Source organism: Simochromis diagramma, unplaced genomic scaffold, assembly GCF_900408965.1.
Source record: "Simochromis diagramma unplaced genomic scaffold, fSimDia1.1 OVJJ01000603.1, whole genome shotgun sequence".
NCBI lineage: Eukaryota > Metazoa > Chordata > Actinopteri > Cichliformes > Cichlidae > Simochromis > Simochromis diagramma.
Window position 1 is genome coordinate 15,700,405 of NW_024387414.1, and position 22,445 is coordinate 15,722,849.

Consider the following 22,445-nt stretch of genomic DNA (forward strand, 5'->3'; position numbering starts at 1 on the left):
TCCCCTGTATTTCCTAATTCTACGTCCAGTCTTTGACAAAACAAATCGTAGATGTCATTGTAGCAGTTATCTTGACAAAGATAAGATGGCACCGGGGGGAAAAGGTATTTTAAATTACCTGCAGCAGGAACTCCAAGTGAATGGTGCGTTTCTTGAGTTAATTTACCAAACTTGTAGGCTTTTTAAAACATTTAAAATGTAAAAGGGTAAAGTGATTTCACAAAGTGGAGGGGAAAAAAGAAAAAAAAAACATGTCATCCTCTGATTGGCCATGTGCGGGCACGTAAAACCACACCAGCCTCATCGGAGCAAAGAATAGAGGCATGCTATCGGTATTAGTGCTGGCGAATCCAGCTATTTCTCACTGTAGTGAAGTGCTGCTCAACTTTCCCGGCGATCGATACTGTTCGAAACCTTAAAGATAACGGATTACGGCCAGCCCGCTTTGTGCAAAGACACTCCGTGCACACATTTTCAGCACGTTGGACAGCGCACGGCGCCGCAGAGGCGGTGCGCGGATTCAACCGGTGGCTTTCAACGAGCAGAGTGAGGACCAGAGTGGACCGTTTGACTAAATGCTGTACAAAAACTCTTTTTACGTCACATGTCTGATAGGATTTTTCTGCTTTCTGCACTTGGACTAGTGTTTTTCTCGTTCTTCCTAATACACGGTGTCTTTGTCGATTCCATCGTGTGGGAAGGCGTGCCGAGAGTGGTTGACTCTTGAAGCTGTGTGCTGAGTAGCGTGGAATAGGTGACTGTCAGGCGGGAGGAGTGGTGTTGTGGTGCCTAAGAAACCTTCCCTTTATAAGGATGCTGGTGGGAAATGCCTGGAGACAGAGATGACGAGATTTGTCAAAAGGCGCTCGAACTCCTGTCAGATCTTTGTTCTAAGGGGGAAGTGCAGAATGAAAACTGTCGGGATTTTATCTACTATTTCCGAGATCTCGCCAGACCACGCTACACGGATTCAGGTGAGGCATCATTTGCAAGCTTGATTCAATGGTTGCACTAAATTCAGTGTAAGTGAAGTCGCATATGACTTCTTTCACTGAACATCGCACGCATAAAGCACACTATAGGTGGTCCAAGCTTGGCTCGACTACTTCACGACGAAGATTAGTCTATAATATCAAAGAAAAATTAGACTTGTACATTATTTTTTCACATTAGTTAGCTCACCGATCCGGTTAAACTATGCATTTTTTGAGGAAGTCCATTTTTTCTTCCATTTTTTCCCCCCATTTCTATCACACGAGGTTGGCGTGACATCGTGTAGGCTAGTCTGTGAACACTCATCAGATATGTTTCACTGGATGAGTTGCCCTGCATCGTGTATTTACTGACATGTCACAAACATTGAGTCATACTACTTTGAAACTTTGTCTCTCTTTTTTTTTTTTAATTCTTACCTAAAAGCATTTGCTTTTTATAATTAGATTTAGAATTAGCCACTCTCGCTACATAATTATCAACACTTAGGGTAAACACATTCGCCTAAATGGCATGCATAAATTAGTGTCTGTGTGCATGTGTGCGGAGGAGAGAAGGAGCGAGCGAGAAAGCGTTATTTGGAGGCGCGAGAAAGCGTAATTCCTGCACATTTCCACTGCATTCATTCTGCTTCCATAGTTTGCATCAATGATTATTCATCACGTGACAGGACTTTGTGAATTGTCAGTCTCCTCCAACCCCCAAGCTCTCCCTTCTGTTCCTTTCCACTTTACTTCAACTATCCCCCAAAGTCCCAGCTCTCTTCTTGCTTCCTCATTCATCATATAGGCCGATCTTCTCTTGTCTTTTACACTGACACTTTCAAAAGTGAAATTATGTGGGTAGCCCGTGGGGCTAGCTATCAAGAGGGCTTATGGGTTTAATTTCTGTTCCAGCTGGCATATATCACTCAGCGTGATGGAAGAAAGCCATAAGAGAATAACAAAGGAAATAAGTACAAGGCAGAGGACAGATACTCTTTCAGCTAGAGTTGAAGCTGCGGGTATACCGGTCATATATATATATATATATATATATATATATATATATATATATATATATATATATATATATATATTACAAATATGCTAAACATAAAACATCATTTTGACTTCAGATTTGATTTAAATCAATTACGTAAACATATTTACAACTATTTTCTCGAAAGATCATAAAATATCAAGGATCAATAAAATAAGAACTGGAACATGAAAGAAAAATAAAGATGTGTAACATGTGTTACATGTCTTTTAATGGATTAGTCACCCACTTGGAAAGATACCTTCCTTGACACTCTTACAGAGAGTATGTTGAGAAGTTTAATATCAATCCCAATGACTGTGGTCAATCAATCAATGCCTGTCCTGCTGAAGCCAAATGCCAATTAGCTTAGCTTTAGCAGGAACAGAAAAATGTGTCTTCCACTGTTCAAAGCACATATCACAGCTTCTAATTTTTACACTTTAAAACTAGCATGATTATTTAACAGACTGTGGCAATTAATCAGCTTTAGAGATACGGTAGGAGGATTAAGTTACCTTGGAACAGAGTCAGGTTTCAGAGTTTATGAGTGCAGCTTTATATTTAACAGATATGTATACGAGTGGATTTAGTCTTTTCATCTGTCAATAAGCAAGTAAAAAAAACAAAAAAATATTTGCAGAAATGCAAATGCAATCGAATGCTTCATCCTTTACAACATTGGGGACAACAAGTTGGAACCACCTACTGTACATGTGTAACATATTACATTTCCAATAGTTTTTACTTACAGAGAGGTATTCTTAGGGAAAATAACATCCCAGAAGTAAACATTACATATATTGCCTTTTCAGCACTTGCTTGCCTCCTACACTTTTGCACCTTTGAAGGTCCTGTGCACTAAAATTGGTCCACCCTCTTTGTTCCAATGTAGTCTTTAAATCCCTCCAGATGTCTATAGCTTCTTCTCCACCAGGCAGCATTTGGGCGGCCTGCCAAACCGACTGTGGGCTCAGCGTCCTCAGATGGCAAGTCCCTCAATTTCTCCACATTATTCTCTCAAATCACACATACTCTGGTATTCACAGAATTTCACAGTGCAGAAAGGACAGTTGGTCTGTGTTCCTGTGCAAGGTCTTATGACAGCTCCCACACACAGACCCAGTCCTAATTGCAGGACTGTGGGATTTGGAGGATGGGTTACCTTACCAACAGCATATAGTGAAAAGTGCAAAAACCTTTATTGCCAAATAAGTACACTTTTGGCTGTTTGGACTAAAACAGTCATGCAGTTGATGTGTAGTCTCATTAACTTTTATCTAATACTCTTACCATGACAAAAAGTCAGCCTCAGACTCTTAATTACAAGTGTGATCTTTACATTAGATGTGTCAGGTGTGATTAAGCTCATCACGAGTCCTCTCATATTTTTAAAAGCAGCTCTTCTTTGTAGTATCAGTCAGACCAAACACTCAAGACAGACTGAAATCAGCTCTAAATCTGTGCCCAGCTCTGTAAGTGGGAGCAGAAGTTTATATGCAAAAATTCTAAAGTTCATGATTATTAATCTCACTCATTAAAAACAAAAGAAGAAACAAAGTGGATCTTGGCAGGCACGGTGTTCTGTTGCTATAGCGTGCAATTAAAAAGAAACAAAATGAGAGGATTGAATGTGATGAGTTCAGGAAATAGTTTGCTTCTACTAAACGTAACATGATATCTGTCAGCTACAATTCGGATTAGTGTACAGCTTTAACATTTCTAATATAAGCTACTTTCATCCAAAATAAAATAATGCATTCAGTCCAACTGTGTAACAGCAAACGTATCCAACAAGTCGATTTCAAATGCTACATCTAATCAAATGCCTTGTGTTGCAATGAAATTTAAACTCATTGTAGAGCCATTAATGATAAATAAATTATAATGATAATCCTGTATCTCATTAATCCACTCTCTGTTTCATTTAATTGTGCATTAGTTGTACATTTGTTGCTAGTGTCTAAGCAGATTCTCTGTTCAGGTATTCATGAGGAGAAAGTCTCCTTGATGTGATACACATCATGATTATTACCCTTTTGTTAAATGTATCAACATACCAATCACTTGATTTCCTGGAGGTTTTATAGGCTAATAAAATAACATGCTCTGCTTAACAGTAATAGATTAATCAGGAAAACAATCAGTGCTTTTTCTAAAAACTTCACTCATTGTTATGACTAATGTACTTAATACAGATTACACCAATATTACACTTTTGAGTTTTTTTCTTTTGAAAATTTTATTCCAGACTTCACAAGCCTGATTTGTCTTCGCATACATGAAGGGACAAAGGATATGTCTGCTATAATACTATGGGCAAATAATAGCCTGTTGCATAGTCAGCACATAAACTGGGAATAATCTGTATCGCTGCCCTCGCATAGCCAAAAATAGATACAGTCAGGTGGATACAGCAGACTGGTTCTATTCAAAACACTGTGCAAGAGCTTGGGCTTTTCAATAAGCAAAATTACCTCAAAGATGAAAGACTGTTACATTAAATAAATAGAAGTCATGTGTTAAAGAGAGACGATGGGGAACTGGTTAGAAGAGGGATTTGGGAGTCAGTTTAGCTGGTATCAAAGCTTAGAGGAAGCAGCAGACAGTGGCAGAGCAGGAAAGCTCAGGTGGACACCCTGGGGACTTAAAGGGTAGAAACAAGAGACCTCTGCTGGTGGGCCAGAACAGAAGAGGTCAGGCAGATGGACTGAGCAATGGAGAGTGACGTTGCAGAAGAGTTCAGATGGTTCTGGCTGTCGGCTAAGGTGCTAGACAGGATGGTTGCTGGAAACCAGAGTCATCTTTAGTTAAGGGAAACCAGAAGAATCCTTAGTCCTGGCCAATGAGAGGATGGCATTTGGAAAGGGGTGCAAGACAGGTGACTGCGGTGCTGGGAGCTCACTGAAGCGTGGCAGTGTAGAAAACCATATGGAATAAAAATACGAAAACTGCATCTAATTACCCATTATCTCTATTGGTTAAATAAACATACAGCACATATTTTATAAGGTCATGTGTATAAGGACGTGATATACTTATATAAGTGGCCACTTCCATTTTTAACATATGATATAATGTTTTGCCAATTCTTATGTAATTCTTATAATCACAGGCCATGAGATGGTTGTGAAAGCAGACACTTAAATTAGTCGATAATAGTATGAGATACAGCATTAATAGCAGGTTTTCTGCAACTAATAGGGAAAAAAGGGACTTCAAAACTATGTCTTGTAAGGCATGCATAACCTGAATGGTTGTGATCAAGATTTTCTAATTCTTATTTAATGTGATTTTTGAAACTATGGTGACAGGGGTGCATAGCTGGTCAAAATCATCACATACAAGAGATGAAGAAATAACTGAATGATGAGTCTTGGTAGCCCTGATAATACAAAATATAAGAGTAAAAGGGAAAAAAAAAGACTGATGACCATTAATGATGCACTGGAGACGGTTGTTAACAATGCAGTGGTAAAGCACCATGTCAGTATGTGTAGTATTTTTTTAACAGTCAGTACACTTGGCCACGTTATGAACAGCATTTATTTCTTCTGTTATCTTGATGATGAACAATTAAAGTAATTACCACTTAATCATTTTTTGCCTCACAAAAGCTCAAGGATGGATAAGAGCTTAGGGAATGAGGGAATTCAGCATATAGAAAGTGTAAGCCTTTGATATTTCCATAATTACACATGCATAACAGCTTTAAAATCTACACAATCCCAGATGCGTACTCCATCCTTATTTTATTTTGACCTTGTCATTGCCCCTGGGATTGGTTAGTTTTGAAGGTTTGGATTCTTGTTAAATATTATATAATGCTGGTTTCTTTTCTGCTTTCACTGCTGCCGTTTTTAAATGTTTGTGTTTTTGGTTCCTACTTTGGGTTTAATATACTTGTGATTTATTTCAGTTATGAGATATTATTGCCTTTTTAGTTTCTGTCTGGAGCTGATTATCATTTTTGTTTCCTCACTGTTTTCTTGTGTCCATGTTGTGTAGGTGTTCTGGATTGTTTCCTGTTTTACTTTGATAGTTTTCATTGGTTGTTTTAATTTGGGTTTTTTTGTTTGTCTTTTTTTAAAATTTGTGTCTAATTCTCAGCCAGTCCAGCATCTGGATCCTCGTCACCGCTTCCTTCATGAGAGACCCATCCCAACTTAATATCTACTACTAAGACATTAGCCGACATAAGGAGTTTATAAGATTGTTCTGGTCTGCTTCAGTGACATTACATCATCAAATAACGGTGCATAAAAACACACTGTTCAAATTCAGATATCAAACAGTATCTCAAAAACATGACATGGGATTTTCAAAGCAAAATTGTGTGCATATCTGTAACACCAATTAGGATGCAAACCATCTCAAGCCTGTTTTAACAACTTTAAACTTTAATTAAAGCCTCAATAAATTTTTATGAAAATTACACATGCTGTGTTTGAACTTGTGACATTTAAAGTTCCCTACAGAGCCACATTTCTTCAGTTTGGTATCTCAGAGACTCCAGCTGTAAAACATGGTTAAATGCAACCTTTTTTCATATCTTCCATGGTCTTGATTGACATTAACAGCACTTTTTAAAAAGGCACATTATTACATGTTTTTAAATATCAGTAGAATTAACAAATTTCTGGAGTTAATACATCTAATATATGTGAATACATACATACCCTTACCTCAATTTGAGGCAAATGGTTAATACTCCATGGGGTCCTTATGATCCAAAACAAGACTTCAGGTTAATTTTATTTGCTTATAACAACAGTTGTCTTATGGTGCTTTATATTGTATGGGGTAGAAAACCTTAACAATATTAGAGAGAAGGAAACAAGCAAGCACTTGGTGAAGGTGGAGAGGAAGAACCTCCCTTTAACAGCCAGAAAGAGGCTTGGGGACATTTGCAGCTTCTGGAAAGAGGGAAAGCAGAACAGTGAAAACAGAAAAGTAAAGATCATTTAAGAAAAGACTGGTAATAGTAATGTAACTTAGTATATTATCACTGTTTGGATGAAAACTCCTTTTACTTGCAATAAAGTTGCAAAGTTCATGTAATTATTTCAGAGTCATTGCAGCAGTTTCTATTTTTTTTTAGTGCTTTTGCTTCTTGAGAGCAGAGATGATTCAGATGCCCTTGATGACTCTGTTGCTTCACACCTCATCTCCCTTTCCATGGTGACTTGCACACCCTGGGCTGGTGTAAACAAATGCAATGCACTGAAGAATTATTCAGTGTCATGCTTTGAAACTATGAACTTGATAGATGAAGACCTGGATTGATATGCTGGTAAAACTTTTTATACTCCCACGGCCATTACTCCTGGTGTTGCCCACAAGTACTGCTTATATATAATCACACAGTTAATGATGCACATGTGTGAACAGCAACCGAGTAGTAACTTTAATTTTGCAAAGCTGTTATCTTTAGAGTGACATCTTCAGTTTGTTTATACGTGTTTTGTGGATCCACAGATTTAACAGGAGAGATAGAGTAGCTGTTAGGAGCCCTTTAAACTCCTACATGTACCAGTGTAGAGCAGCTTCATGAGTGATCTTGTCCTTGAATTTTGGGATTTGATAGTATTTCTCTTATAAACTCATCTGTTTTCAGAATGTTTTTATTTTCTGTTTTGTATAAATTGTGATTTTCACGCCTTCCCTCCCCATTTGTCAAATTGTTTTTTACCACAGACCATATATAACAGCCTGTAAATGTTTTTCTTGCAAGCTGTTTTTTATACCCTCTCATTTATTTACATGATAATATACATTAACCACACAGGCAGCATGAAGCGCCGCGGGTTTAGCACTTTATCAAACTACTGGGAACATTTTAAATTCTTGTAATTAATGTACCTCACTGACAGTTTCACACTATAAATTATACTCAAGGAAGAGAGCTAATTCTGCTTTCTTGTGGCTGTAGCTCAGGTGGCAGAGCAGGTCAGCCACTAATCAGAAGGTCGGTGGTTCGATCCCAGGCCAAATATCCTTGGGCAAGATACTAACCCCATGTTTGCCTACTGGTGGTGGTCAGAGGGCCCGGCAGCCTCGCCTCTGCCAGTGCGCCCCAGGGCAGCTGTGGCTACAATGTAGCTTGCCATTGTAAATGGGTGAATGACTGAATGTAGTGTAAAGCGCTTTGGGGTCCTTAGGGACTGAGTAAAGCGCTATACAAATGCAGGCCATTTACCATTTCTTTTCAAAGTTCTTCATTGGTTATTCCTACGGAAGCCAGGAGAGCTCACCAGACTCAAATAAACATCTACAAACAGACAAATCCAAGCAAGTTCAAAAAAATAATCTTCATCTGTATGACAATAGCTGCTTTGCAAATACACACAAGAAAAACCACAAAGCAAAAGTCAAATGCCACGTGCATGCTTGAAAAGAATTTCTGAATTGTCATGTTAAAACAAAAATATTTTAACTTATTTTCTGAAAACAACAACAAACCAAGAACTGTGGTCATCTGTGGTTGTAATGCTGCATTTCTATATTTGGTTTTGTTGTATTTGCACCTCTTTTGTGGAAAAATCATTTTTAAAGTTTCATTTTTTCACCATAATTATCAGCAAAGGAAATGAAATCGAAACATGGGGGGGGGGCACTACCCTTAGAGTGCAGTTATGAGCCTCCATTGGATAGTTAAATACTGCTACTACTACTGTACATAATTTTGATTTTATTGAGCATTCTTTATGAGAATCTGTTAGAAAAGAAAAAAATAAATCCAACAGGACCTATAGCTGTGTACCTGACATGTCCATCATGCAGTATTTTTAAAACATTTACTGTGTAACTTAATCATGAAATGGTTATATATGATGGTGATATCAAAAATCAGAGTGCAATAAAGCAAAAAGAAGACTTATTCACTGTCAGATATTGTTCTCTCTTTCCAGACATATCTGTGAGTCTGCTGTCATTGGTAGTGACTGCCTGTGGCTTGGCCCTCTTTGGGGTCTCCCTCTTTGTTTCATGGAAGCTCTGCTGGATACCATGGAGGGAGCGTGGGCTTTCCCCCACCACCAAGGAAGCCCATGGGCACCTCAACCCGACTATGAGCCCTCTGCCATCACAGTCTGCACCCAGGCAGCCAGTTTACACAGCTGTGGATCCCCCGATGCACAACCGCCGTGAATCATCACATTGTTCCATGGCCAGAGAGCCTACTCCCGTGGCATCTGTTGTTTCAGTGGAGGCTCCGGTGACTCCTGTATCACCACCACCTGTGGTCATGGCCACACCAGAGGCAGCTATGAAGATCAGCCACACATCTCCAGATATACCACTGGATGCCCAGAGTAAAAGCAGGGAAAATGGAGTTCACACTAACCCCCGAATGCAGAGACAGACCACTGAACCCCCACCTTCTGGATGCTCAATGTCTGAAATAGGGTCAGTATGAGGTATTTGTTGATTTATGTGCGCCCATAAGACATGCTGGCCTTATTTTCTAAAAATCCCCTAACAATTATGATCTCTGTTAAAAACGCTAACATTCAAACTATTAATTGTTTCTGCTACTTTTCCCAATAGGACAAGAGAGATGAAAGACAAAATGACTTGGACTTGACTTTAGTTATGACTCCTGCCAACATGTTTCACATTTTTACTTTCTATTTGTGCATCAACTATAATACATTTAAGGATTTTGGTAAAGGAAAACAACTTACACCTTATTTATGATTAGGGTTAGGTAGTTCAGAGGCTTGGTTGAAATGAGGATTTTGTTAAGTGTAGGTGTCTGAAACATGACTAAATGTCATGTGCAGATGTGAGTATAAAAAACAGACACATTATAAGGCAATAATGAAACCAAAACAACAATTTCTGTCTGCTAGACTATAAAATGTATAATACAGCACACTACGTGTACACTATGTTCTTGAAGTGAAAAGCAGCATTGGCACTAGATATAAATTATGATATGCAGAACAATTCATTATGCAGGTTGCTTCAAAAAACATGCAGCTGATGTTTTAACATTCCTTCTTTTCATTGTGTTAATGTTGTATGATTTTGTTTTCTGTTGATTTCCTCTGTGCACAGTCAAGGGTCCATTCGTAGACACATGAACCTCTCTAACCCAGACTTCAACGTGGCCCAGTTCCAAAGGCAGGACTCCCTCACCGGAATGGGCCTGGGCCTGGGCCGCCTCAAACCCGAGCTCTACAAACAGCGCTCCCTTGAGGGGGACGAAGGAAGTCGAAGAGACGGAGGTTGTGGGCGCCTCCATTTTATCCTCAAATATGACTGTGATATAGAACAGTTAATAGTTAAGATCCACAAAGCAGAGGACCTCCCGGCCAAGGACTTCTCCGGTACCTCTGACCCTTATGTTAAGATCTACCTGTTGCCCGATCGAAAGACCAAGCACCAGACAAAGGTGCACCGCAAGACACTCAACCCTGTGTTTGATGAGGTCTTCCTGTTTCCTGTGGCATACTCTGAGCTTCCTACACGAAAGCTACACTTCAGTGTCTATGACTTCGACCGCTTTTCACGGCATGACATTATTGGTCAAGTGGTGGTGGACAACTTCCTGGATCTGGCAGATTTCCCCAGGGAGACAAAACTCTGTCGAGACATCCAGTATGTCTCCTCGGTGAGTTTGAACGTTCACTCAAAACTATGTCATATTTACTTAGAGCTGCCAGGTTATATTTAACTTTTCCCCCACAAAGGCTGTGTGTGACAGCTGTGTGGAGAGTTCGAAATTTGTCCCTCTGTCTCCCACTGGCAGTACAAAGTACTGAATTTTTTTTCCTTTTATCACTTGTCAGGTCTGAAAAAACAGGACAAAAATTAGTTAAGGTGATCAGGCCTGTGTTTGAAAACTGATGTTTTCTTTTACTTTGCTGTCTCTCTCTGCTGTCGAGATGAAAAGACTTTAAAAAAGCATCTGTTTAATAACAGATGTAGTGACCCCGAGCGCAAAATTTTACTACACAAGACATCTATGGCATCTGTATAGATATTATATGCTTTTTAAAATTGCCTTTACATGCCCGGAGAATGATTAGCAATAGATTTTTCATTAAATATGGTTTTTGGAAGGAATACTAATTTAAAAAATATGCTTTTAGAATAGTGTTTAATACTATACCTTCCTTTTTCTTTAACAATCCTTAATGCTGCACATATTCCAAATAGATGACACAAGTGAAGGACTGAGGCATTTTATTAGCAATTACTTTTACTGCATCTGCTCCCACCTATCTAAATTCAGTTTGCTCTGCTGGAACGACCTGTTTACCATGAGTAAATTAAATCCTTTGAGACTTTTTAAGGTCAACAGGATTACAGGCCTCTTGCCATGTTACCTTACTGACTGCGTGCTAGTAAATCTCATTTTGTTAGGACCAGTTTCTGTTAGACCTATAAAGTGAGCATACAGTTGCACAGAGAGTGTCTGTCAGTGTATGCGGGTCCTTATAAGACCAAATGTGTGTGAGAGAGAAAGAAACGGAGAACAGGAGAAAAAAATATTTAAAAAAAAAAACTGAGAAAACTGGTTTGGGAACAAGACATACGCACCATTTTTCTTTCTTTCTTTCTTTCTTTCTTTCTTTCTTAGATTATTAGCTATTTAAGATCTTTATAATGTTTTTCACTGTTCCTGCTCATCTCCTTTAGAGGTGAAAGATCTCAGACACTACAATACAGCATTGGTATTTATGTGTTGGCCTGTTTTATTTACAGGCATTTCATTTATTGAGCTTGAACAGCTGTAACATGCAACTGATCCCTATATTCTGTTTGCAGTTGATTGCAGGAAACAGTTTAGGCAACAGAACTCAATAAAACAAGATCAGTAAAGCACAGCTGTGTAAAGGAAAACTATTGGTTGAATTTAGATGAGATCAATTCCCAGTCACTATGTTAGTTATGATTTTACTTGTGTAAGGGCATAAATCTTAGTTAAAACATTGCAACATTGCTTAATAAGCAATAAGACAGTCCAACAGGAACAGCCGTGGTGAGTCAGTCTGGAAACTGTAATAAATGTTTACTGTGGAACATAGTTAACCTTCTCAGCAAAAAGATTTTAATAAGATGTGGAGTGTCTTTGCAACTGGGCTTACTTTAGCAGTGCTGCAGCTTTCTGAAATCTTTCAGAAAGCACAGTGTTGCTATAACTGAATGTACTGCGCTTTTCGTTAAAACAATATTTTGACCACTGCCGACCTTTAAGAATGAACTGTTTTACAGACTCATCTCATCTCAGTTAATTCTTCTCATCTTAAGAACTGACTTTTGAGCAAAACATGAAGCCAGTTCAACAGCAGACAAAAAAAAAAGCATGGGAGTATTTGACTGAGCAGCTGTATGTCTATGTTGTGCATATGTCTGTCTCTTGTTTATCTAATAAGCGAATCATCATCTGCCTCTGTTGGCGTCCAGGCTTGTCTGCTACATCGCTACATCTTTTGCAAATGTCTGCACTGCAGCCATATCATTTTTAATAAGGAGAGCACATTAGTTAGCAGAGTTTGTGTGCCTGATGCACTGGCCATTAGTAATGTAAAACAAATTGTTATGCTTTCATCTCTAGTATAAGGAGCTCCATCACTGAATTTAGATTTTCATTTCACAATTATACTTTCATTCAGATTAAGAACAGTAATACAGATGGGAGAGAATCAACTAAATATTAAATCGAACACCACGCACTTGTTGTGGTTGTTTTTATTTGTTTGTTTTTTAATGCTCATTCTTTGTTAGAACTTCATTACATGCAACTTAAGATTGCATTATCACACATATTTATTGTTTATTCACAACAGCAATATGTAATTAAGTGAGTATTACTGCATATATACTTATAATCCATGGTATTATTTCAAAAAAGTGATTAAATGTATTTTATAATGTTCACTTTTCTGTATGGCTAGCATGCTTTTATATTCTTCTCATCAAAGCTGCCACATTTATCCATGCATTTTATTGTCTATGGTAAAGGCACAGTAATCAGTTTTCTTTTGCCTTTTTGATCTCATCTGTTTCACCTCATCGAAATTTAGATATGTGGTGTTATTTTGTGCTTTTTATTGCTGCGTCAGTTTAAATTATGACAACGCAGAGCTCAAATTTGTGGCATAGTCCACGCCTGTCTAATTTGCAGGCTACTGATAGCAGCTAAGGTTTTAGTGCATAAAGTCTCACATACAGTGTGCCAAAGACCATTAACGGCTTCCTACTCATGGCCTCTAAAAATACTGACAGAATCTGTCTCTTCTTTCTGTCTTTACTCTGTCTCTCTCTCTCTTTATCTATCTCTGCCTGCCTTTTTTTTCCCTCAACATGTCTCGGTCTTTCTTCATCACATGCACAAATGCATAAACAGACACGGACACACCTGTTTTAACCCAGCTGTGACGAAGTCATCAGCTGTGTCCAACTTTTAGTACGCAAACAAATTGTTTAAAGTAAAACAAAAAAGAAGTAGCTTACTCAGAAAAAGTAATTAGATGTGAATGCATATTATACGCATTCTGAATGTAGTGCTAATGGGTTCTATAGAGTGCTCAGAATGGCTGAGATATTCACAGACAGTAAAATAACAGCTTTTGAGGCAGAAGATACTGGAAAACATAAAAGTGAGAAATGAAGAGGGGGGAGGACATGCCGAGAAAACAGCATGACGATACACGAGCATGCCAGATAGAGCCTTCGGGGAAAATGCTCACAAAAAGTATTGGGATTGTTTTGATCCATCAACATATGGATGTTTACTGGATCAGTGCACCTGTGCCCTGTTTAACTGATTGCTAATCAATGTTGCCTGGTTGGAACAGAATGGTATGTGACGTCTGGTTGATGGGAACCAGTGATTAACAGAATCTGGAATTCTCACATTTTCACACTGTTCAGTTTTTGTCAGTTTCACAGCACTCAGCTAATGCACACAAACAGAAAAAACAAAACAAAACACAGATACACACAGACTCTTACACTTGTACAAATGCTTCTTCTCAGAGATTGACACAGATGCCCCACACATATATCCTCATAAATGAGCTAATTATCTTTGGACACCAGTACATAGACATGATATTCTGTAACCAGTGCACAGAGCTTATTTGATAGAAAATAAAGAATTATCATTAAGTCTTGATTTCCAGTGGGACTGGCCATATTGATGTATCATTGCCAGATTTTAGCTTGTTTAGCTCTGCAATAGAAGCAGATTGTAGATTAATGAAGAACATGCGTTATTTTTACTGGATTTAGGAATGACAGTCTCAGTATGAACAAAAGCTGTATAATACATTTGATGGTTTGAGCTTTTAAATACAGAATATACTTGTGGCATACCAGCCTGATTATCAGAAACGCTGAGCATGACATTCAACCTGCAGATGTTACACGCTATTTGATGCCTAAGAGGTTTTGCGGAGCACGTAAAACACAGTGCTAATCTGTTTCCCACCTGTATCACAATTATTAGACCATGAAGCATGTAAAACAGATAGTTCTGGGATGTGGGATGCATTTTCTGGAGGGTTTTTTGAGTTAATTCATCCTTCACATTTAAAAGCCTTGATGAGTACTTGATCATGATTGCAGCAAAATATACAAGTGCAATTCATGGGTGATCTCTCTCTCTCAGAAAAAAACAAAAAACAACACAGAAATACACACTCACAAAATGCCAAATCACAGAGTTTCTCTAGTTTAACCAAAAATAATAATAATAACTCAATAGTGTCCAAGTGTGTGTGACATTCCTAAGACATGCTATAGAAATTGTTGCCAATTGTATGGATGTCCCTCTTGATAGATTTCTGCATCTCCCTTTTCACAGATACTTCTAAAACTAGCACTTAACATACATTATACTTTGGATACCAAATTAGTTATTTTGAATATCTTAATTTAAAAGGCATCTTAGCATACATAAGAGTTGTTTTGAGTTGTTTTTTTCATTGCCCTGCTGCTGCAAAAAACATTCCTACTTGGTCTTTGTTACTTTTAGTATGAGAGTATTACTGGAGCAGCAAAGTCAGTTGATCCTAAGTTTTCAGTGTTGTTGTTTTTGCACTTCAGTTGAATTTACTGAGCTTACCTTTGTAAATGATCAGATGATGATGATGAGTTGATGACACGTGCTTTGAAATACCAGCACAATCTCACCAACATAGCAGCAGATCAGCAAGAGATTCTACTGTAGGTGTCTTTACCACACATATTTGTGTGCTTTCCTGGTTCGCACTTCTTTTGTGGAGTTATTTTAAGCACTAGTGATAAGTGAGCAGCAGCTGAACTGAAGCCTCTGTGCCGGGTGAAATATGGGAGGCTTTAATTGGAGCAATATGACAGAAAATAGTATTTGTGGAAAAGTTGTACACTGTAAATAAATGACCAGAATAATACACAATCAAACTCATTTTAGAGTAAATATTTCTGTGTCTTTTAGGATAATGTGGACCTTGGGGATCTGATGTTGTCACTTTGTTACTTGCCTACTGCGGGCAGACTGACCATTACCATGATAAAGGCTCGCAACCTCAAGGCCATGGATATCACTGGTGCATCTGGTAATTAAAATCTGATACTGACTGTAACTGCAGCACCCCACTGGTATCCCAAATGTAAATCAAGTTAATTTTTTTGTTTGTGTCATTTTTTATAGATCCATATGTGAAAGTTTCACTGATGTGTGACGGTCGCAGATTGAAGAAGAGGAAGACATCAACAAAGAGGAACACTCTGAATCCAGTCTATAATGAGGCCATTGTGTTTGATGTCCCTCCAGAAAACATAGAGCAGATCAGCCTTTTGATTGCTGTGATGGATTATGACCGGTTCGAGAGTTTCTATAGAGTAGTTTCTACATCTTTTGCATGGGTCAATGTTTAATTTATACTTGCTGCATGGCAAAAGCGGATAAAATATATTCAAAGAACATTTGCAAATATTTCCTCAAACTCTTTGTCTCTGTAAAATATTGTCTTGGGTGGTTTGCTTTTCACACACAATATGTAAGACATTATTATTTTTGGAAAGCATGGGAGGACTTATAATATTTTTTCTTTCTCCCTTATCCTCCTGGGTCTACAGAGTAGGCCATAATGAGGTCATTGGTGTGTGTCGAGTCGGCAATGATGCTGACAGCCTCGGTCGAGATCACTGGAGTGAAATGCTTACATATCCCCGAAAACCTGTCGCCCACTGGCATCCTCTCGTTGAGGTGAGATGGCATGTGTTGACACACACACACACACACACACACACACACACATATATTAGAGGTGCAACGATACACAAAATTTACGGTTCAGTTCAGTTCGATACTTTGGTGTCTCGGTTCGATATTTTATCGATACAAAAAAATGTTCATGCCTTTTTAATTTTTCATTTATTAAAATTATAAATATATATTTTAACTCAAAAGTACAGTTTTTAAATTTAATGTTGCTGAAACAACAAAATAATAAAAACAAATAAATCTATCTGATGGAGAAATCACTCATCTTTGGAAAAGAGAGTTTATTACAGAGAAATGGCTCTTTCCAAAATAAAAGCTATACTATACGCTTCTTCTGGGCTATATTCTCAGCAGCATATTAAACATATCAGGTCCCCATAAGGAGAATCATGTGCTAACGGCTGTCTAAATGACTCGGGTAAAGTTTGTAGCATGGATGCTTGTTGTTTTTGTCTGCTTCCACTTGTCTTTGCACTAGGATGATGTCGGCGTAAACGTGCAGTCATATTCGTTGTGTTCCCACTAGTGCTGTCAGCGTTAATCTCGTTAAAATGACAGTAACGCCATAACGCGGCAAATCTCCGTTAACAAGTTACCGCGGATCACCCCGTGTTAATGAGCTAACTGCGCTAACACACTAGTTCCCACCAATTGAGCATTGTGTGGCACATCCGACACACTGTTTTACTTTTGTCCATGACGCGCTTACCGTCAGGGTCATGCTTCACATGAAAACCAAGATAGTTCCAAACGCCAGATCTGAATGAGGGTGGGGGAGGTTCAATTTCGGGTAGCGTTGAGGCAGTTGCCATGTTGCAATGAGCTTAGCTTCTGTCTTGCTAGCTTGCGCTGCACTCAGTGGATCTGCGCTCGACAGTGCAGCCATAGGCGGAGAAGTCGAACGCAGATTCACTGAGCGCTCAACACAGACAGCATCGTCAGAAGGAAAGTTGATAAAATAGATAAACATTTTTGTATTGTTCGATACATATGCGTACCGAAAGCACTGTATCGAACGGTTCAATGTGGATACATGTATTGTTTCCCCCCTAATGGATGGATGGATGGATGGATAGATAGATAGGTAGATTTCCCCTCTCGCCCCTGAGGGGGGTCTATGCTTCACGCTCGGGTCCTGTACCAGAAGCCTGGGAGCTTGAGGGTCCTGCGCAGTATCTTAGCTGTTCCTAGGACTGCCTTCTTCTGGACAGAGATCCTACTTGGGACTCACTGCACCTAGTGCTCCGATTACCACTGGGACCACTGTTACCTTCACCCTCTTCTCTGAGCCCTTGATACTTCTCCATCTTGCACCCTGCTGTTATGTGCTGGATTGTTTGAGGGGCATCTTTACACAGCCTGCACCTGGGGTCTTGCCTGGTGTGGTAGACCCCAGCCTCTATGGATCTTGTGCTTAAAGACTGTTCCTGTGCTGCCATGATTACTGCCTCTGTGCTGTCTTTCAGTCCAGCTTTGTCTAGCCATTGGTAGGATTTCTGGATGTCAGCCACTTCATCTATGTGCCAGTGGTACATACCATTCAGGGGCCTGTCCTTCATTGATGGTTCCTCCTCTTCCTCCTCTTTCTTGGGTTTCTGGTGCTTGAGGTATTCAGGTCGGTTGGGCCATCTTCCTGAAGTTTAAGCAGTATAAAATATTTATAACATAAACATAATGATAAAAAAACATTTATCATTAATTGAGGTTAGAGTTGACAGATGAAAGAAAAAGAAAGTGTAAGTGGGTAGGAAGCTTATCACTGTCCAGTTATTAAGGCACACTGAGCTCATTACTATTCACTGATACTGAAGTGTGTTGTTACAATGCGGCTGTGAAAAGATTTTTGGTCAGTGGTAAAGGGAATATGGTTGTAAGCTATAACAAAGCAAAAAAAAGAGAGGATGTCTGCCATTTCATGGAAATCACTTTATTGCCAGAATTGACAAGAAGCCTAGAAAGCTCAAAAACATTATATATCTGATTTAATCATTTTCAGTGAAAAAGAAAGCAGCTCTCTCCAAAAAGTCCACAGATGGTGATGCTATTTTATGTGAAATTGCATATCTGTGTGTGATGGCTAAAATATAACCTGCTCCACCAGAGATCAAATTGGCTGCCAAAGTTTCCATAGCAATGTAGCGCCTTCTGTAAAATTGTTTATTTTTCTACAAATACAAGCTAGTTTAGAACTTGTAGTCATCTTTGTAATTTACCAGTATGACTTGGCCTTATACCATTGTCTCTGAGATTATGATATTCCTAATATTTATCCCAAATCTTTTTTTTAGCTGTTGAAGAGGGAAGGTAGACATAGTGGACAAAGCACTGACACAATACAGCATGTTTTGTGAATGGCAAAATAGATATTCTTCAGGTTAAAGCCACTGATAAAACTCATGCACTAATTGCCGTACTTTATTCTAGTGTGGAGTGAAACTACTGTGAGTTTGAAATGTCTAAGCTACTTCTATTGAGTGAATGGTAAGGGTGTTCAGTTTCTTATATGTGAACTTATCCATAAACCAAGATAGTTCACTACATTCATACATACATTCACACTGCAAGTTCAGTGCTCCTCTATCCAGCAATATCAAAACACCTACTGAACCCTTGTTCGAGTCATAATAATTAACAGACGTGACCATTTTAACCCATGGAAGTTAAGAGTATTTACACAGTGTAATAGTGACTAGAATTTACTATACATTTTAGGTATTCCTCTACATCTACAGAATGATTGGGATGACCTATGAATTTTCAAGTTCCAATAGCAGCCTAAGTTTAGTCACAGGCTTTTCAGTGACATTAGTCATCATCTGTGGATGCACTCAACATACAAGTCCTTTACTTGGAAAGTCTCCAAGCCTCTTGAAAATGTGCAGGAGCCATTGTGGGGCAGTAGGTTCAATTTTGACAAAAATATCTCCAGGCTTTATATTTTTCCTTCTTCGTTTCACTTTTGCCTCTTCTGCAGCAAAGGTAAGTATTCATGTACCCATCACTTTCTGCACACTGAACCTTCTCTCTATGGATACACATTATTTCTTGAATAGCCCAGTGGTAAGACCTGTTTACCTTTCATAAACTGAATATGATGTAGTTGTTGAGGTTATCTGACAATATTTTCTCAGATAGTAATACTGCTTTGACAAAACAGTGTTTTACAGGTTACAAATACATACCTGAACTGAGAATCTTTGGCCAACCTCCATGCAAATGACACTCTGTGCCCTCTCCACAGGAGATAGACATTGTAGCTGAGATCAAAGGGTTATAAAAAGTTAATAAACAGCATTTAAATGTCTGATTTGCAGCATTCCCTTAGTTGGTAACAGCAAGGGGAGTACGATTGGTTTTCCCAATGGATGAATCTCCCCAAGTGCCAATAAGCAGATTTCTGAAATATGGTGTCTGGCAAAAATTCTATTTTTTGCTTTCAATGTAAAATTTATTGCTCTTAGTTAATGATCGGTCTTCAGTTTGTTCATTTACAATGATGGTCAACCTAATAAGTATCTATGCCAAATTCACTGAATGCTAAAGAAAGCATAGTTATCCTGCCAAATTTTGAGTCAGTTTATTCTCATGCTACTCACAAAACAGTACTGTACTTTTATGCTGTGAGGTTTCAAATGCAGGTCTGTTTATGTGTTTCTATGCCAAATGAACCACTTTATCTATAAAAGCTTTTATCCTTTCACTTGGACTTGGCAAGAAAAAGGTGCCATAGAAAAAACGTCTATGCTAATAAAATTTAGTGAATGCATAAATAAACTGACCTCCCAAAAATCAAAAAATTAAATGGCAGACATACAGTGTTTGTTTCACTGCCCAATTCATCGCTCTGTAGGTGGTGAGTACATTTGTTCCAAGATAAAAAGGTAGGATTGGTTCTAGATTTATTTGATATCATCGTACATCTGTTTATATGACTAATAGAGATGGAGGTTTTTTTTGTTTGTTTGTTTCTTTTACACTAACTATCATTGCAATCTTTCTGCTTTATTCTCTTGCAGTACCAGGGGACCACAGGTAGTAGCCAGGGAGGATCCTGTAATTCTCTGAAGACACCTCCTTCTCCGTAGCCATGAGCAACAATTCAAATAAGCCGAAGGCTGTGCTATATGTACCTTTGGGCAGATGTGATACAGAATTTTGCTCATATATGGTCCTAGCATAAAAAAAATAAACACATGCATTAATACCTATGGAAAAGAAAGACACAAACTGTCTTGAGCTCTGCTCTTTTGGATCAGTTGCATGTTGAATGACTGCAAAGATGGATGTTTTTTTTCTATGATGTTCCATAAGAAAAAGACCCAGCACAGGCAGATATTTTAGGTCTGAGCTGTTCCTGAGTTTATAAACTCATTGCTCTTTTTTTAATAGTCTTGTTACTTGTTTTAATGAGATGAGTCTCTGTAATTGCACAATGTACTTACAACCAGTTGAACTGCCATACTGTTCTCTTTTTTTTGGTTGTGAATTGGTGCATGAGGTCATGTTTTGATGGGATATCTTCTACTTGTTTGTTGGTTTTTGTTTCTATTTTTTGAATAGGATGTATTGTTCTGTCAGTTGATGTGCAGTGACAGTTCATTTTTAGGCAAAATACCTGTAAGTAAAAGTATGTTAAATGTTACGAATAAAAATTATTCCATAGAAAAATGTTTATCAGTTTCAATTCAGTTAATTTGAATGTGAATTAGAATTTCATAATATGCTAGATTTCTATCACTTTAGCAACTATAGTACACAACACTAGCTCTTCAAGATAAAGTAAGTAAGTAAGTAAAGTTTATTTATTAAGTGCTTTTCGGAGACAGGCAGTCACAAAGTGCTGTACACGAAGGTTAAAATAAACAGAACGTTAAGTACCAAAATAGACAATATAAACAGTACAAAAGGTTAAAAAACCAAAACAAAAAAACATCTGGTTAATATGTTAAACAACAAAATGATGAAATTAAGAGCAAAACTGTGTTAAACAGTATACAGTAAAATATATTATCTGTAGAATATCTTTTTTATTACTGTTTAAAATTAGTGTTTTAGAGCACTAAATATAAGACAAAAAGCTAATGCAAACACATTAAAGTTTTGCATATTATTTTATTTCTAAGGTTTTACATGTCAGGACATAATAAACAATTATCTAGTCCTGATCGGGTCTTAATAGTAGATAAAGGCAACCAACAATCAATTAGATTGTTTATTATCATTCATCATTTATAAAAAAAATGAAGCCAAAATGAAGATGCAGCACATAAAAAACATAGTTCACTCCATGAATTAGAAGCATATGGAACCACCTTTAACAGCAATAACTTGTAGTAAGTAATCATTTTCTATATTTTCTGATTTTTTATGTTCGGCTTAATTAATGTTTTAATGTTGGCATTAAACATAAAATGTTGGCATTAAACATACATACATATACATGTACATAAACATATACAAAAAACTTGAATTTTACAGTGTTTATCTATTAGTAGCTAGGCTAACACACTTACCTCTCATATTGTCTTTCCTCACAAAACCGATAGATCCTCCACTTCTTTTAAGTGTCTCCCAGCGCAATTCTTAGCATATTGGTTCCTGCAACTGGTCCGTCGGCTTATTGTCTCCCCAGAAACACTTCCCTCGTACTTTTGGAAATCTGTTTTTTCCTATTGACAGCTGGTATGCAGTGTTTGCGCTGATATGCTGTCTCCAATTTGGTCTCATCTGTCCAAAGAACATTGTTCCAAAGCGCTTGTAGTTTGTTCAGATGCAGCTTAAGCCATGCTATGTTCTTTGTAGATAGCTTTCCTCTATGTAAAAGCTACCATGCTAATGGAGTGATGTAGCTCTTAAGATCACTGATTTCACCCATGATGATGACTAGAAAGCTGTCAAAACTATATAGAGGTGCACCTGACTTCTACTTTTTTCTTAATTCCTATGGAAGCACAAAGCATGTATTTAGTTTTTCACACACTGCTTCTGCATTTTGTCTTATTTCTTATTAAATAAATAATGACATGTTTCGTAGTTAATCTTTGCCAGATTTCTAGCTACTATGAATCTACTGAAATCTACTGAAAATATGTTTTTCACAAAGCACATCTGATGTTGTTCCCTTTGTAGTGAAAAGCTGATTTAATTTTACAATATTCACCGGATGTGTTGTCACAATTTAGTACCATAACTTATCGGTGAGAAGTAA

General features: G+C 38.0%; 1 protein-coding gene across 1 annotated transcript; it reads left to right on the forward strand.

Moving 5' to 3' along the window:
• Window positions 1-28: 28 nt before the first annotated feature.
• syt9a (synaptotagmin IXa) lies at window positions 29-21,208 on the forward strand. The gene is made up of 7 exons (XM_040011888.1): window positions 29-974; window positions 8,925-9,420; window positions 10,075-10,630; window positions 15,446-15,566; window positions 15,662-15,833; window positions 16,090-16,219; window positions 20,254-21,208. The coding sequence occupies exons 1-7, from the start codon at window positions 827-829 to the stop codon at window positions 20,320-20,322; spliced, it is 1,692 nt and encodes a 563-aa protein (XP_039867822.1). The 5' UTR covers window positions 29-826; the 3' UTR covers window positions 20,323-21,208.
• The last annotated feature ends 1,237 nt before the right edge of the window (window positions 21,209-22,445 follow it).